The sequence below is a fragment of the Vanellus vanellus genome (genome assembly GCF_965231255.1).
Source record: "Vanellus vanellus genome assembly, chromosome: 4".
Lineage (NCBI taxonomy): Eukaryota > Metazoa > Chordata > Aves > Charadriiformes > Charadriidae > Vanellus > Vanellus vanellus.
The window spans coordinates 20,059,905-20,076,401 of NC_138909.1; the positions used below are offsets into that span (position 1 = coordinate 20,059,905).

A 16,497-nucleotide genomic window follows, 5' to 3' on the forward strand; every position below is an offset into this window, starting at 1 on the left:
GCCTGTCACTGGTGACAGCAAAAGCAGCTGAGGGAGCAGACAGTATCAGCATTGACACATGACTTTTTTCTTTCATCAGAACCTGTCCAATTAAGAAAACAGCAACAATCACCAAGTCGAAATTTATGGACATTCAGTTACACTTAGCAGAATATCCTTTCCCAAGAGGCTGCCAGAACTCTCTCTGCTCAGTCATGGGAACGAGAGTCATGACTTCAGGGCTACACTTTCAGCTATTTCACCTGTTTGCGGCAAGAATCTGATCAAGCAACTCAACTTGTCTGCACCTCGGTTTCTCTGTGTGCAAAACGCGTTCACCTCATCTTCTCACCTTACAAAGGCTAAGAGCTTTAAATGCATGTGAAGTACCACGAATCTGACAAAAAGCTTTCTGCTGCTTCTCATGCAGTGAGAGCACAAACTTCCCCAAAATAAGTATGACAGCAGAACCCAGAATGAGGAAGACATGGGCAAAGAAAAAGAAGTTCGTAGTATCATAGAATGGGTTGGGTTGGAAAGGACTTTTAAGGATCATTTAGTCCAACTCCCTTTTTAAAACCATTTTAAGGCTAATTCCATTTCTCATGAAAGCAGAAATAACTGATGCTTGAACTCTTAAGTCTTACTCACCTAGAATCACAGAATAGTTTGGGTTGAAAGGGACCTTTAAAGGTCATCTAGTCGACACTTTCCCCCTCTCCCCCCGGCAGGGACATCTTCAACCATCTTCAACCTCTTGCCATCCCCTGAAACCCCTAAACTATCATGCAGAACAAGCACATGCTACTCCCCACAGAACAGCTGCCACCTCCCAGATCATCTAGGGCAATCATCTGCTGACAGATTACCACCATGGTAGTTTGCAGAAGGGAAAACGACTCCTGCATCCCGCAGGCAGGCAGTCTACCACACTGTTTGTAACTCAAGCAATGTAAAATTCTTTTGCACTGATTTGTTTCCTGCATCTGGTCTGAAAGACAGCAGTGCAAATGGTTGCCTACCAGCTTAGAAGGAAAAGCAGCATGGGCATAACTGGCAACTAAACTTCTTGCAGCATAAACAGATTTTTTGAGCTATGCGTAATACATGGATCAGAGCATGCAGCAACATAAGCTGCAGGATGGACAAGTTCATGTTTAAAATAGTAAAGTCTTCATTCCCATCTCAACTGTTGGAAATCAAGGCAAATGCAACAACATTCAACGCTTTTGCAGCACTGTAAACCAAGTATGGGAAGACAACAAGCCACTGAAACATCAGCTTATGCTTGAATGATTAGAACCATAATCCTCAGCGTTAAGAAGACAGAGGAAGATAGATAAGTGACACCCAACCTTCACATCTGCAACAAATAAAAAGGTGAATAAATTATATTCCCATAGCCACATGTTTGGTTCCAGGATGTAAAGACAAATCTGCAGCAGATTAAGTTTCAGAAGACACATTAAGTTATAAGCAAACTCACAAGCATAAGCACAGGAGATACAGTTCCTCGCCTTAACCTTTTTGAGAAAGACTCACTTTATGCATCTTTTTGCCATCCCACCACTGTATACTCACTTCAATTTATGGGAGTCTTTGTTAGCTGAAGACTGCAATGGTTTTGTTTCTTTTTCTGATTTCATTTTCTTCCTATCAATCTCCTTCTCCACTTCCCTCTAACAGGAAGAAAGGAAAAAAAAAAAGAAAAAAAAAGAAAATCACTCAGGTTTTGAATGTGCAGGTAAAGTACAGACGAACACATCTAAGTTTGACTGATTCTGGTTAAAAAAAAAAAGAAAATATAAGATACTGGAACTGACAAAGTGGAAACCCAGAGCACAGCGGATATAGATTTCCGGCTCACTGACAAGTATCCTAAAATGACATTATCTACTTTTGCTTGGATAGATTAATTATTTTGTAGTTGCAGGGATGGAAACGCAAAACCTCTTGTTGCCAACAGTAATCAAAATTAAGGCACATCCATTGCTGAAAAATAGCATTTCATCTGTTCTGGATGGTTGTGGTTTTTTTTTTTCTCCTACTCAGTATGAATTGTACAGAAATGTATTCAGATTCCTCCTGGCAAAGTCATGAACTGCAAGCAATTGTGTTTTGTGATAGGCCTTATCAAAGGGAAGGAAAAAACTGCATTCACAGGAGAGTTCGATCACTCAGATTTCCAAGATGCACAGGGGCTTTTGGTTTCAACAACAAGAATCTGATACCAGAAGAACAGGAACCATTAAGGCAGAGAGGTAATAAATAATACTTTTAAATTGCACTCGATAGATCTTAACAATACAAAGCATCCTCATCTGCTTACCTGAATCAAAAACTTCAGAATAATTTGCTACAAGCCAAGAAAATGTAAAAGAAACTACACTGATAAGTCAGCGTTACCCATAGTGCGCCTGGTGGCAGCCAAAAGCATTGCAGGACTTTCTGTCTCTCTCTCTCGAGTACATCCAGTTTTACGTCACTGTGGTGGTGCTCAGTGGGTTATGCTCAGCACAGAGTCTACCTCTGGCAGCGTGCTCAGGGCAAGCCTCAAGCACCTAGATCACGTCCTTAAACTGTTTCCCAGGTTGAGCTCCACAGTGCCGCAAAAGATGTCTGACAGCTGCACCTGACCAAACTGGCTGTGATGAAGCCTGAGCCTCCAAGGACACTGATGCATGCTGATATAATACAGATGTTGAGTCTCTTAGGAGGGTTTTCCTGCAATCAGATACTCAGGCTGCAAGGGAAGACACGTCTAGTATCAAATAGCTCCTCTCTTGGCTCTTTGAGACAACAGAAGCAGCAACAGATTTACTGCCTGTTCACCTTTCTCTTGCTGCTCTGCAGGAGGGGGACTGCCGGGGTCTCTCAAGTTTCTTCACCATTTTCCTGCTCTTCCCCACAACTATGGGAAGCTCAGAAAATGACAAGACTAAAGGAAACCCACGTGGGAACCAAGGTAATTCACCCACACATGCTAAGCCACCTGCTCTGTGAGGAGGACCAAAAAGTTACACAGGCACTGAAACGTCCACAGTGAATACCCATTCACCTTAACACCTGCAGCCAACTCTCTGTGCAGCTGAACCAGCTGGCTGGAAGTATATCCACAGTCCCCTTTGGCAGTTAGCTTTCAAAAACACTCATGAGCTGCTACCATCGCAGTTAAATAAAGGTCTGTCTTGTAATTCAGGGGAAAGCAACTATTATAGCTGAAGGACTCTACAAATCCCCTTAGTGGATACACGCATCTTTTAAGCATTAGCATTGCTGCTAGCACCACAGCAGCTCCAGGAAAACCAAAGACATTTTCTACATATTTATCCAAGTGCTGAGATCCAAAGCAGGGTTTAGTGATGGTTGTTACTATCAGTGAACCTGGTTCAGTCAAAAGTCTGCATTTATGGAAAAGTAAAAGGCACGGGGCTGCTGCCATCACCCCTAGTAATAACACAGTTTACATCTGCAGAATTCAGTCCTCTTTGCATAAGCAAGCCTTCACAGCTGTTTCATGGAAATAAATAATTCCACACAGGAAAAGACTACGCTACTCAGACTGTGGTTGCGTGACTAAAGGCAGCAGAAGGTGCATACATGGACAAAACCAAAAACCACAGACCAGGGTGGCCTGGGTCAATTGTCCCTGTGGGCACCCCCACAAACCGCAGGCAAGGTGCTCTCCCACAACAGACACTCAATGGGTAGCACAGATGACTCCACAGTCTGGAAGGTGCTTCAGATACTATGCTGCTTTTCAAGGAGTTGCAGGGGGAGGGGGAACTGCAGCCCTACAAAGCTCTGCTTGGGCTGAAAGCAGAGAAACCCACAAATGCTCCCAGCAGGCTGGCCAGCTGCATGCTGTGACACAGCCTGCTGCCCAAAGGTCCTCTCTGACATAGGAGGGCTGAGGTTTTGGTGTCTGAGAAAATTAGTATTTCAAGAAAACACAGAAAAAAATGTTTTAAACCACCAAAGCATTTGTTAGACAGCTTACAAGGCTTTTCATTTGCTCAGCAGGGGATTTGTGATCAACAAGAAACATCTGTGGAAAGTTTTGGTACGCATTCCCTTTAGAAGTTTGATAGCACCTTTATAGGAGGAGCATAATGGGTGCACTCCCAACCTATGAAGCAGAAATGAACTCTCCACACGGGTTTTTCAAACACCACCTTGGCCCTTGTACAAACCCACCTCCCCCTCCACCCCTCACCTTCCTCTTTTGAGGAAGACAAGTCTGCCTGAGCGAGGGCTCCTCGGTGCGCACAGGAGACTTCTGGCAGTTGTGTTTGGTCGGAAGATGAGTGTCCTGAGGAGCCCTGGCTGCTCGGCCGGAGCTTTTGTGATGAGGCTCCCTCGGCTCAGCGTGCTGGTGGGAAGAATTGCTGCTGATGCCATCGCCCTGCTCCTGGCCCTCCTCACATCCATCCCCATGGGCGATTTCGCTGAGACTTTTGGTTGGCACTGCTGGTGGGTTCACCTTGGTCAGCCAGTTGTTGAGCTGCCACTTATTAGAAGTTGGTGGGTCAGGCTGCAGACAAAAAGAGAAAAGAAGGATGCAACACTGATGCCTTTATGGGCTATTTCCATCCTAGCACTGCTTATCAGAACCCAGTAAAATTTCCTCCTTATTGTTAAAAAAGGCGTGAAAGTGAAAGACCGTGAGACAGTGAGGATGCTCTAGTATGTGCACATGAACACTTACTTCAGGAACACAGACCTCGTTTTTGCACAGGATCAAATATGTTGCACAGCACTCCTGGTTCTCTGCTAGCCCTACCTGTCATCCAGTAAGAGAGTAGTCTACATGAAAGCTTCATCTTGGTTTGCCACTAACCAACATTGTTGCACAATCAGACAATCAAGCCCCACCTGCAAGGTCATATAGGAAGAGGCGCTTGACTCCACGCCTCAAGACTGCCTCTGACAAAAAAGAACGAAGGGTAATTGTAGTAGGCAATTCCCTTCTAAGAGGGACAGAGGGCCCGATATGCAGAGCTGACCCTCACCACAGGGAAGTGTGTAGTCTACCCGGAGCCCGGATCAGGGACATCACCAGGGTACTTCCCACCCTGGTGCACCCGACAGACTACTATCCACTGCTGGTATTCCAGATGGATGGGCAGGAAGCTGCATCCCGCAGCCTGAGGGGAATGAAGCAAGATTTCAAGGCCTTGGGGTGGATGGTGAAGGACTCTGGGGCCCAAGTTATTTTCTCTTCTCTCCTTCCATCTTCACGTGATGATGTGGGATGGAATGGAAAAATTAAGTCAATAAATGATTGGCTTCAGGATTGGTGCTACAGGCAGGGCTTTGGTTTCTTTGATAACAGCTGGTTTTATAAGACACCGGTCTGGACAGTGACACGTGGGAAAGGTTTATCTCACAGGGGCAAAAGGATGCTGGGGCAGGAGCTAGCAGGGCTCATTTGGAGGGCTTTAAACTAGATTCGAAGGGGGGTGGGGTTGTTACTGAGCTTGCATTGGTGGGGCAGCACTCCAGAATTGATAAAGGCCAGGAGGCCTCCCACACCCATAGGGTGAAATCGGTGTGCTCAGCTCGCTCCCTGAAATGCCTGTACACCAATGCACGCAGCATGGGGAATAAGCAGGAAGAGTTAGAAACTCTTGTTCGGTCAGGAGATTATGATCTGGTGGCAATTACAGAGACATGGTGGGACAGCTCACATGACTGGAATGTGGTCATGGGTGGCTATGTCCTTTTCAGGAAAGACAGGCCAGCCAGGCGAGGTGGTGGAGTTGCCCTTTACGTGAGAAAGCAACTACAATGTACCAAGGACTGTCCACGTGCAGTTGAGGAGCAAGTTGAGAGTCTGTGGGTGAGGATTAAGGGACAGGCTGGCAGGGGTGACACTGTTGTGGGTGTCTATTACAGGCCACCAGATCAGGGGGAGGAAGTTGATGAGGCCTTCTATGGGCAGCTGAGAGTGGCCTCACAGTCACAGGCCCTGGTTGTCGTGGGGGATTTTAACTTTCCGGGTGTTTGCTGGAAGGACTACACAGCCAGCCAGCCTCAGTCTAGGAGGTTCCTCCAATGCATTGATGACAACTTTCTGATGCAAATGGTGGAGGAGCCGACTAGGAGAGGTGCACTGCTGGATCTTGTCCTCACTAACAAGGAGGGTCTGGTGCAAGGAGTAAAGGTTGAAGGCTGCCTTGGCTGCAGCGACCATGAGATGGTGGAGTTCATGATCTCGGCTGGTGGAAGCAGAATAGCAAGCAGAATTGCAACCCTGGACTTCAGCAGGGCAAACTTTGGCCTTTTCAAACAATTACTAGGGGAAATCCCGTGGACAAAGCTGTTTGAAGGTAAAGATGCCCAGGATAGCTGGTCAGCATTCAGGGACTGCTTCTACCAAGCTCAAGATCAGAGCATCCCGACACGTAGGAAGTCAAGGAAGGGAGCCAGGAGACCTGTGTGGCTAAACAGGGAACTGCTTGGCAAGCTCAAGTGGAAGAAGAGAGTTTATAGATCATGGAAGGAGGGGCTGACCGCTTGGGAGGAGTACAGGGCTGCTGTCAGGGGATGTAGAGAGGCAACTAGGAAAGCTAAGGCCTCCTTAGAGTTAAACCTGGCAAGAGGGGTCAAGGACAACAGGAAGAGCTTTTTCAAATACATGGCAGATAAAACTAACACCAGAGGCAATGTAGGCCCACTACTGAATGGGGTGGGTGCCCTGGTGACAGAAGATACAGAGAAGGCACAACTATTGAATGCCTTCTTTGTCTCTGTCTACTCTGTCGGGGGCTGTCCTGAGGAGTCCTGTTCTGCTGAGACCCCAGATGAAGATGAAGTCAGGTCAATGGATGGGTTTGCCTTAGTTGATGAGGACTGGGTCAGAGACCAGTTAAGCAACCTGGACATCCATAAATCAATGGGTCCAGATGGGATGCACCCGCGGGTGCTGAAGGAGCTGTCTGAAGTCATTGCTGGACCACTCTCCACCATCTTTACCAAGTCTTGGGAAAGGGGCGAGGTGCCTGAGGACTGGAGGAAAGCAAATGTCACTCCAGTCTTCAAAAAGGGCAAGAAGGAGGACCCGGGTAACTATAGACCGGTCAGCCTCACCTCCATCCCTGGGAAACTGATGGAGCAGCTTATCCTTGGTGCCCTCTCAAGGCATATCAAGGATAAGAGGGTTATTAGGGGCAGTCAGCATGGCTTTTCCAAGGGGAAGTCATGCTTGACCAACCTCATAGCCTTTTATGAGGAAATAACGAGATGGATGGATGATGGCAGAGCGGTAGATGTGGTCTACCTTGACTTCAGTAAAGCATTTGACACGGTCTCCCACAGCATCCTCATGGCTAAACTGAGGAAGTGTGGACTGGATGACCGGATAATTAGGTGGACTGCGAACTGGCTGAAGGAGAGAAGCCAGAGAGTCGTAGTCAATGGGGCAGAGTCCAGTTGGAGGCCGGTAACCAGCGGAGTGCCTCAAGGGTCGGTACTGGGGCCCATATTATTCAATATATTCATTAATGATTTAGATGAGGGAATTGAGTGTACTATCAGCAAGTTTGCTGATGACACTAAGCTAGGAGGAGTGGCTGACACGCCAGAGGGCTGTGCTGCCATCCAGAGAGACTTGGACAGGCTGGAGATTTGGGCAGGGAATAACTTCATGAAATACAACAAGGGAAAGTGTAGGGTCCTACATCTGGGCAGAAACAACCCCAGGTTCCAGTATAGGATGGGGAGCTACCTGTTAGAGAGCAGTGTAGAGGAAAGGGACCTGGGGGTCCTGGTGGACAGCAGGATGACCATGAGCCAGCACTGTGCCCTTGTGGCCAAGAAGGCCAATGGCATCCTGGGCTGTATTAGAAGGGGGGTGGTTAGCAGACCGAGAGAGGTCCTCCTTCCCCTCTACTCTGCCCTGGTGAGACCGCATCTGGAATATTGTGTCCAGTTCTGGGCCCCTCAGTTCAAGAAAGACAGAGAGCTGCTGGAGAGAGTCCAGCGTAGGGCAACTAAGATGATTAAGGGAGTGGAGCATCTCCCTTATGAGGAAAGACTGAGGGAGCTGGGTCTCTTTAGTTTGGAGAAGAGGAGACTGAGGGGTGATCTTATTAGTGTTTATAAATATATAAAGGGGGAATGTCATGAGGATGGAGCCAGGCTCTTCTCAGTAGCGACCAGTGATAGGAAAAGGGGTAATGGATTCAAGCTGGAACACAAGAGGTTCCACTTAAATTTGAGAAGAAACTTCTTCTCAGTGAGGGTGACAGAGCACTGGAACAGGCTGCCCAGGGAGGTTGTGGAGTCTCCTTCTCTGGAGACATTCAAAACTCGCCTGGACGCCTTCCTGTGCAACCTCATCTAGGTGTTCCTGCTCCGACAGGGGGATTGGACTAGATGATCTTTTGAGGTCCCTTCCAATCCCTAGCATACTGTGATACTGTGAACGTCTAAAAAAAGCAGCAATTGTAAAAACGGTTTAGGTGCTGTCCTCACAATGCTTTTGGAAAGTTATTTGCACACAGCAAAACGGACAAGGGGCTGTGCCAGCTATCACATCTCATTGAAGTTTGACAGGTAGGCTGTCAGGCTCCTGTGGTTTAACCAAAAGAAAACCATTTACCATAAGAAATTGTATGGCTACCGCATCAAGTCCAGCCTCTTCTGAGTCCTCTGCCTACACAACTTAACACTTGCTTCCCTCTGGGTCAAGCAAGGCATGAGCAATGACCAAGGTCTGAAGGCCTCTGGAGTCACAGTTTAGGGCTGGGCTGGCCACTAAATGAATGACAGATGTTTTCTATTAACCCCTCTCCCTTCCCAGAAGAGAGAAAGGAGAGAGGATAAGGGAGAAAGACTTACGGCTTGAAAAAAAACCCTAAACCAGCTTTAATGAAATATTAACAATAAAAAGAAAATATAATAATATTAATAAGAAAATAATGAAATATATACAAATATATATAAACCCAATATCGAGCTCCCAGGATGACAATCACGTCACCAGCCAGCACTGGGGAAATCCCAGACTGGACTCAGCAGCAGACAGGAACTGGGTGCAGGAACACACAGATCAGGATCAAAGGCAGAACAGACAGAGTCCTCCTCCGACTCCAGCCACTGAAGAAAAGGGAACTTGAGCCCTTGCTCCCTCAGCTTTATAATGAGCATGAGGCAGATGGGATGGAATACCCCGCTGGTCAGTTTTGGGTCATCTGTCCTGTCCGCTCCTGCCCGCTCTTCTGCTTCCAACTCGGTACATAACAAAGTTAGCTAACCCTGGTTGATACAGAGATAAGTATAAGCAAAAGCCTCTCGGCATACTATTCCTTGGTACTAACTATAAGCATCAGACTTTTTGATTGCCAGAAGCAGACACTGTCTGAAAAACATACCATTAATTTCAGAGAGTGCATTCAGTTAGACCAGACTAAACTGAAAAGGAAAATTATTGAAAAGGAACATTAGTTTTGTTCTATCTCAAACCAGGACACACGGTCAGATAACGTAATGTGGTCGCTACAAGCCCTGCTTAACCTAACAGTAGTCTGACAAATTACGAGAAAAAGAGCAGAGAGATGATCAGAGGGCTGGAGCACCTCTCCTATGAAGACAGGCTGAGAGAGGTGAGGTTGTTCAGCCTGGAGAAAAGAAAGCTCTGGGGAGACCTTATAGCAGCCTTTCAGTATCTAAAGGGGGCCTACAAGAAAGACGGGGAGGAACTTTTTAGGAGGGCATGTAGCGATAGGATGAAGGGGAATGGCTTTAAACTGGAAGAAGTTAGATTTAGATTAGATATTAGGAATAAAGTTTTCACTTTGAGGGTGGAAGGCACTGGAACAGGTTGCCCAGATAAGTCGTGGAAGCTGCATCCCTGGAGGTGTTCAAGGCCAGGGTGGATGGGGCTTTGAGCAACCTGGTCTAGTGGGAGGTGTCCCTGCCTATGGCAGGTGGATTGGAACTAGATGATCTTCAAGGTCCCTTCCAACCTAAGCCATTCTATGATTCTATGAAAAGCAAACCCAACTAACCCTAAAAAAAGACAACAGAAACTGCAAAGCAGGAGCATTATTCTCTGGGGCCTGTTCTGAAAACACCACGTATGGGTCAGCATCACTTAAATGTGTAGCTCATTATTTGGGCACCATCATGGCACAGTTACACTCCTGCCCTTACCGATTCTCCCCAGTCACAACTCTCCCTTCTCAGAAGTCCCACAACTCTTCCCCAAAAAGAGAAAGCCTGAAAGGTTTTCCAAGACTAATGAATCCCTTCTACCACAATTTTCTTCTCTATCCAGACTCAACTCACTGTAGAACATGTGGATAAACAAAACATGTCTTCAACTGTGTTTCAGAGAGTCAATCTAGAAACCTGGTTTAAAAACCAGTTTGGTTTTACCTTGGGGTTGTAAGAAAAATTAAACCACAAATTCCATTATAGTTTTCAGACAACACAAATCAGCTTTGTTTTCGTTAGAATTTTAACTCATTAGCCACCAAAGAGCATTTATTTTTATTTAAACACTATAAAAACGTGGCCAAAATACTTAGCAAACTTCAGTTCATAATGTAGGTAGCTATCAGACAGTGGCATACTCTGATGCTTTTCTAGCACCTTCTACCATTGGTTACCTTGTTTGTGATCTACACCATCATACGGGCTTTCCTTAGGTTTTCCAAACACAAAGAATAGTAAGAGACTTCAAAAAAAAAAAAAAAAGAAAGGAGGAACTATTGCCTATAGGTCTTAAAGTCTGTGCTTTTGCATGTGAAGAACTGACTATAAACAAATGGGCCATGTGCAATAATTTGCTCCTTGAGCACCATGGATGAACAGTTTGCTGAATAAAAAAGGATAAGATGGTCAATGGCAAATAGCTAGGATTTCACTAGAGCGAGAAGGATCTTGCAATCCAGTATTTTCAAAACAAAGCAGGCAGGATTGGGTAAAAGAGTAGAAGTATAATATCTGTTTCCTTCCAAAGACAACCGCATTGCAGAAGGCAAACTCCGTAACTGAACTGCTGGAAGGTGAAGTGTATTAGATATGAGAAGAAAAGCTATGCCTTCTCAAAACTTGTTTTCTGCACATAAAATTCTCCCTTTCGTGTGCTTCTAAGGCAAAAGAAAGGCTCTTCTTCACATATCAGGAAATTGGTCTCACCCTCAACCAGCCCATAGCCTCAGCACTCAGAAAACCTGCATGGGCAGAGGTGCACCCCAAACATCCCAGACAAGCCGTGCTTCTCATCTGTGCCTTACTTGTGTCTCCCCAGCGATGACACTAATTCCTCCAGGAGTGCTAGACAACGATGCCAAAGTAGAAGGGGGAACACTTCAAGGTTAGGCACGTAAAAGTCTAATTATGCTGTTACTAAGGATTATTTAATTGACAAACTCTAGAAGGGAAGCAAAGGGCAAAAAAGTCTGATGATGAAGCAAAGATGTCAAGGGGACACATGAATGATGACGTTATTTCAGGTCTCCTGTCCTGACTGCATTCAGGCAGCAGAGAGTCTGAAGCAAGAGGCTGTATTAAGCAGCCTCTACATTTTATTTTAATATTCACCTCAGGCGCTGACGCTCTCGCAGGGTCGTTTGCTTCACTGTCACTGGAGGTGCTCTCTGAGGTGGTCTCCGAGTCTGAAGAGCTGTCTGAGTCACTGGTGCTCCCTGACTCCGAGCTGCTGGAATGTGCTGATGCCACACTCTTGGGCTGGGACTGTAGGGCACTGCTAGACCACCATGAGATAACATTAGAAAGCAGCATGGGCGAAGGTTACTTATTATATTGACACGGCAAGATTCAAAAGTAAAACTGAAACCCCATGTTTTGGCAGTGAGCGGAGATGGGAGAAGGCCAAAGGAATACATTGCCATACCCAAAAGATAAAGCACCGGAATAAAAAACCTCTGGAAATAATAAAACCTTCAACTCCAACCCAGTCAGACAAATACATAAGCAGGACATCACTGCTACACTATGAAGCAGCATTTAGCCAACCAAAGTTTAAAAAACAACTGAAACTGACAAGTGCTTTTCTGAAAGCCCCAACCCTCAAAAGAAAAACTTCCAATAAAGGCTAACAAGATGGAAACACACATTCCAGGATGGTTTCTCTTTTTTGTATTCTCCCCTTCACCTTTTCACTTCATCTGTGTTACTTGGTCAAGGTGCTGTAACTGTTTCGTTAACAGCCATGTCAAGCAGCGGCTTTTTTTCAACACCCTCCCCTACTCAAAAGTGTTTTCCTCCAGCACTGACAATGGGAATGAATAGAAGTGAGGGAGAGCCACGACTTTGATGCACAGCTTCTTTTTGCTTTGAAATGGGCTTACAAAATCAAAATGTTGGTTTTTTTTTTTATTTTTTTTACTTTGAAAACTGTTTCCCATATCAGCATCAACACGTTTGTATTACTTGGAGGCAAGCTCCTTGCTGATCCAGACTGATCTCAAGAGAAGACTCTATTTCAAGAGCTTGCAGAGACGCAGAAATCATGCCAAGAATCGGCATGCCCTTCTGCATGTCTGACTTTGTCGACCATTACCCTGTGCTTGAAGAATACAGATATCAAGCCAAAAATGTCTGTCAGTGCTCTCCTGTAGGAAAAATTCTGGGCTTCTCCACCTTTCTTCCTCTAATGCTGGCATGTGGCTGTTGAGTCTACCTTGAATATTGCTTCTGACTAACAATACATGGCAGGAGCTGCTTACAATCAGCTGCCTTATCAGGGAGCTGAAACAGCCTCAATGAGTCTACTTAACCGTTTCCTGTTCTTCACTCACTTGGCTGTTTTGGGCCTCCTTCCAAACTAAAACTGGATTCACATCCATCACTACTACAACTGAAAATCCCATTAGCTCCAGCGTGATCTACATACACAGTGGTGGACGGGAAGAGGAGAAAAAAAAGAGAACAGCTGGGGAAATAAAATTACGGTTCACAGGCAAAATCCAGCATGACTGGATTACTCAGTTCCAATTGGAGCTTTCTGTAAAACCCCCCACAAGCCAATTTTCAAAAGCAGCTTCAGGCAGCTAGAAACAAAAGCCTGTGTCTACAAGAGAAACCAGGAACCCTTACCTATCTACCCCATATACAAAAAGTAGTTTTGTTTTTCCTCCTTATTTGGTCTAGCTAGTAGTTTGGGAACAAACCTGTACCTTGGAGGAGCAAGTGAAGAAGGTGGCTTTTCAACAACCTGTTTTGTTCACAAAAACAAAGAGGAGAGGGGGAGGAAAGGTTAGCGTAAGGAACTCGGAGCAACGCAACAAGTTGTGGTGATTTAAAGGGATGTCTGTGTGCCTAGTGTATAAAACATCTAAAACTGACTTGGTCGTCACCACTCTCTTCACTATCACTGAGCTGCAGGTCGTCCTGGAGCATTCTGAAAGACAACCAGAAGATAAATATCAGCCAAGGCAGACACATTTTCAAGCAGCAGACACTGAAAAAGACTTGGTTTGCACTTGCCAAAACAAACCAACCTCCCACATCCTTTTTGAACATTTGGCATGCTCAATCTGCTAAACCCTCTCACTACCCGAATGAATGATAAAACGACAACACACAACCTCAACGTTTTACTGTGCTTTCCAGTCGATCTCAGGAGCTGCGCAATTGGAGGTCAGTGTCATCGGCTGCCATCTACAGGCAACTGAGACAAAGTTCTACGAGGGCAGTGCTCCTCAACAATGGTTACCTAGCACACTAACACAGCGAAGAAAAGTTACCTAGGCACTAAGACCGCAAGGTGGCGTGGAAGAAATCTATCTGCTCCTTGTATAGCAAGAAATTAGCACGCTATTAGCCTCCACTGGCTCCCCAAGGGGCAGAAAGCATCGTCTTTGCACCAGAAACTGTGCGTGTTCACACTCTGAGGGCCTGTGAATATTTCTTCTGTCACAGGAGTTCTCTTTTTGCTGCTGAAGTTTCCTATCGCACATACATAAGTAAATGCCAAGGTCAAGCCTTTCTCCTATTTCTTCTCTACACAATGAACTTCACACTTGTGCACATCTCAGCAGTAACCATAACATTGAGCAGTTCAGATACTCAAAGTGGTTTACAAGTTGGGAGGCACAAACTCTTTTTTACTATTGCTAGAGTAGAGAGCAGGCTGCCCGCAAATGTTTCCAAAAAGCCTAATGTAGTCCTCTACATGCAGGTGCTAACTACTGCTTGCAATTTCAATGCATTACCGAGGTCCTTAAAAGGCTGGAAGGGAAGGATTTGTGGGGAGGGACCCAAAGTTCTCCCAAACTGTTATCCCCCACTTTGGCAATCATGCAGGCACCCCCAAAAGGAGTTGGAAAGCAGACGGGCAAAACTCTTGTTATTCAAGTGTACGGTGGTTCAAATCTTGAAACTAGCTGGAGACTGACTCCTCAACCCAGAGAGTTACACAAGTGTCCAAAAACTGGATAAAACGCTTAGGAACCGAGACAGGGGTTCTAATCAATCAGGTCAAAACTCTGTTTATTTCAGCCTCATTTCAATCTAAGGGCTCTCTGTGAGAAATAAGAAAAATAAGCCTCCAACCCTTCATGACAACACATTTTATAGCATGAAAACAAATATGAAAGATCCCCAGCGAACCACATCACCTTGGAAAAGTGGGGAGAGAGTGTTCCTGGTGCTTGTTAGGAGAAGGAAAACTACAGAAACCTTCACACTCTTTTAAGCCTTCATTTCAAATTATGAACAAAGCGAAAAAGATTTATGGCCCTGTGGGTCACCTCTAATGACCCTGAGCAGTTTGCTTTTATGATTCCATGACAAAAGAGGAGTAAAAACTTTGAATAAAAAAGTGATTCCCTTATTTAAGTACTGTCCCCACTACCTAGATAAATTCTTTTACACTCATACCAAAGCAGTTGACATGCATGGAGATACTTTCATTGGAATAGGACCGTGTTTACGGTTGAAGCTGGCACGATCTCAAAACAAATAATTCCACAAACCAGAAGGGACGAATCTACTCTTGCCCATGGAGCAGGACAGCATGAAGAAACCCCAAAGGTCTCCTTGTCTACCAGTACGGAGCCAACCCCTCCTGCATAGGTGACACCTCCTGCAAAGGTACTGACCCCACAGTCCCCAAGTACCTCTCTCTGATGCAGAAGAGGCTCTCAGTGCCACAAAGGCGCTGTCTGATTACACTCATGATGACCTACGCGCTTTCTTTGTTCAGGCATTTTGCCTTTGCCATTCCCCTGTGACTATCCTCCTCCATCTCCCAGCCTCCACTGCCTCAGTTCCTCACACACCTTCTCAGTGGAAGTCACCTCTTCCCTCTTCTTTAGAGTAAACACTGACAGGAATCACTATGAGACACCACCTTGGAAAATGAGGCCCCCGAATTTCCTACAGAAGGCAAATGGCATGCAGTCTGCAGCAATCCTGCCTGTGCCAACTTTGCACGTGGGCTAGAGCTGAAGCTCACCGCTAGTCCACTGAGGCATAAGTAGGAAAAAAGGAAGGGTAGCAATAATACAGCCACTCTCCACACTTCTGGGCAGTTTGGCAAATGTCTGTTGGCATCTCAATGAATTCTTTTTTTTTTTTCCCCCAATCCATTAGAGAAAGTAATCCTTCAAAGGTGATAATGAACAAACTTCCAGGGATGCTAAAAAGTTCTGAAAATGTTTTCATTTTTTCTTTTGCCTTAAGAATTGTGGACTACAGATGCATTTCTTTTAGAGGTTAAGAGAATAATGCAAGGAAACTCTATCTAGATCTTTTAAATCTGATTTAACTGTTTGTAATAAAAAGGATCACCTTTTTCACCTGAGCTGCTGGTAAATAAAACAAATCAGCATAAAAGAACATTGCAACTACTTAAGTTCAATTTAGGATCAAGGAAGGAAGAACACTAAAACTTTAAATGAGTCATACTTCTACAAGGATAGACAAAACCAGTTTCCCCAAAACAAGGTTTCAACAAATTGTTAAATAGCCTAGTTAAAGAAAATAAATCTGCTTTAATAATTTTAATGCTTTAATTAGCTCAGGAGTTAATAGATGCCGAGTTTTCATTCGCAGGACCTGTTCATTTGCAGCTTATATACACACCATCAATCTCCCTGTAAAGCTATTTAAAAAGAGCTCTTTTAGCGAGAAGCAGCACTAAAATTAACATCACTTGCCAAACAACCCCACTGAAAGCACAGGCTGGTCCCTCTCTGCCAGCCAGGTTAAAGATGCATCACCAAGAATGAGCTTGGCATCTCCCCTTTTAAAAGAAGGGCTGCTTCCATTCCAGTGTAGCCAGGTGCTAACTTCGGGGCTCTGTTCAAGAATGAAAGCCATCTGGGAAACCCTTGCATGCTCTGTAAAGCTGAATGCTTAATTTGGGCACACAGAGGCACTGGGATTTCAACTTCTAATTAACCAGCACAAACGCTGTTTGTTTTCAGCCAGCTACACTTTGTAATGCAAGCTACTCTAGGCAGCTGAATTTTCAGACAGTCACGTGTGCGTTAAACAGCAAAGAAAACAAGCCCTGTTGTGCAAATGAAACCAAAAACA

General features: G+C 45.2%; 2 protein-coding genes across 2 annotated transcripts in view; both read right to left on the minus strand.

Moving 5' to 3' along the window:
* Positions 1-16,497, minus strand: part of LOC309670951 (kelch-like protein 8) — a gene marked incomplete at its 5' end in the record, with an annotated part of 421,963 nt that overhangs the window by 267,109 nt on the left and 138,357 nt on the right.
* Positions 1-16,497, minus strand: part of LOC309671217 (AF4/FMR2 family member 1-like) — a gene marked incomplete at its 5' end in the record, with an annotated part of 38,361 nt that overhangs the window by 12,097 nt on the left and 9,767 nt on the right. The window contains 5 exons of the mRNA XM_082482422.1: positions 1,561-1,652; positions 4,223-4,513; positions 11,533-11,695; positions 13,131-13,168; positions 13,300-13,354. Of these exons, the coding sequence (XP_082338548.1) occupies positions 1,561-1,652; positions 4,223-4,513; positions 11,533-11,695; positions 13,131-13,168; positions 13,300-13,354 (639 nt within the window). The remainder of the gene's footprint in view (positions 1-1,560; positions 1,653-4,222; positions 4,514-11,532; positions 11,696-13,130; positions 13,169-13,299; positions 13,355-16,497) is intronic.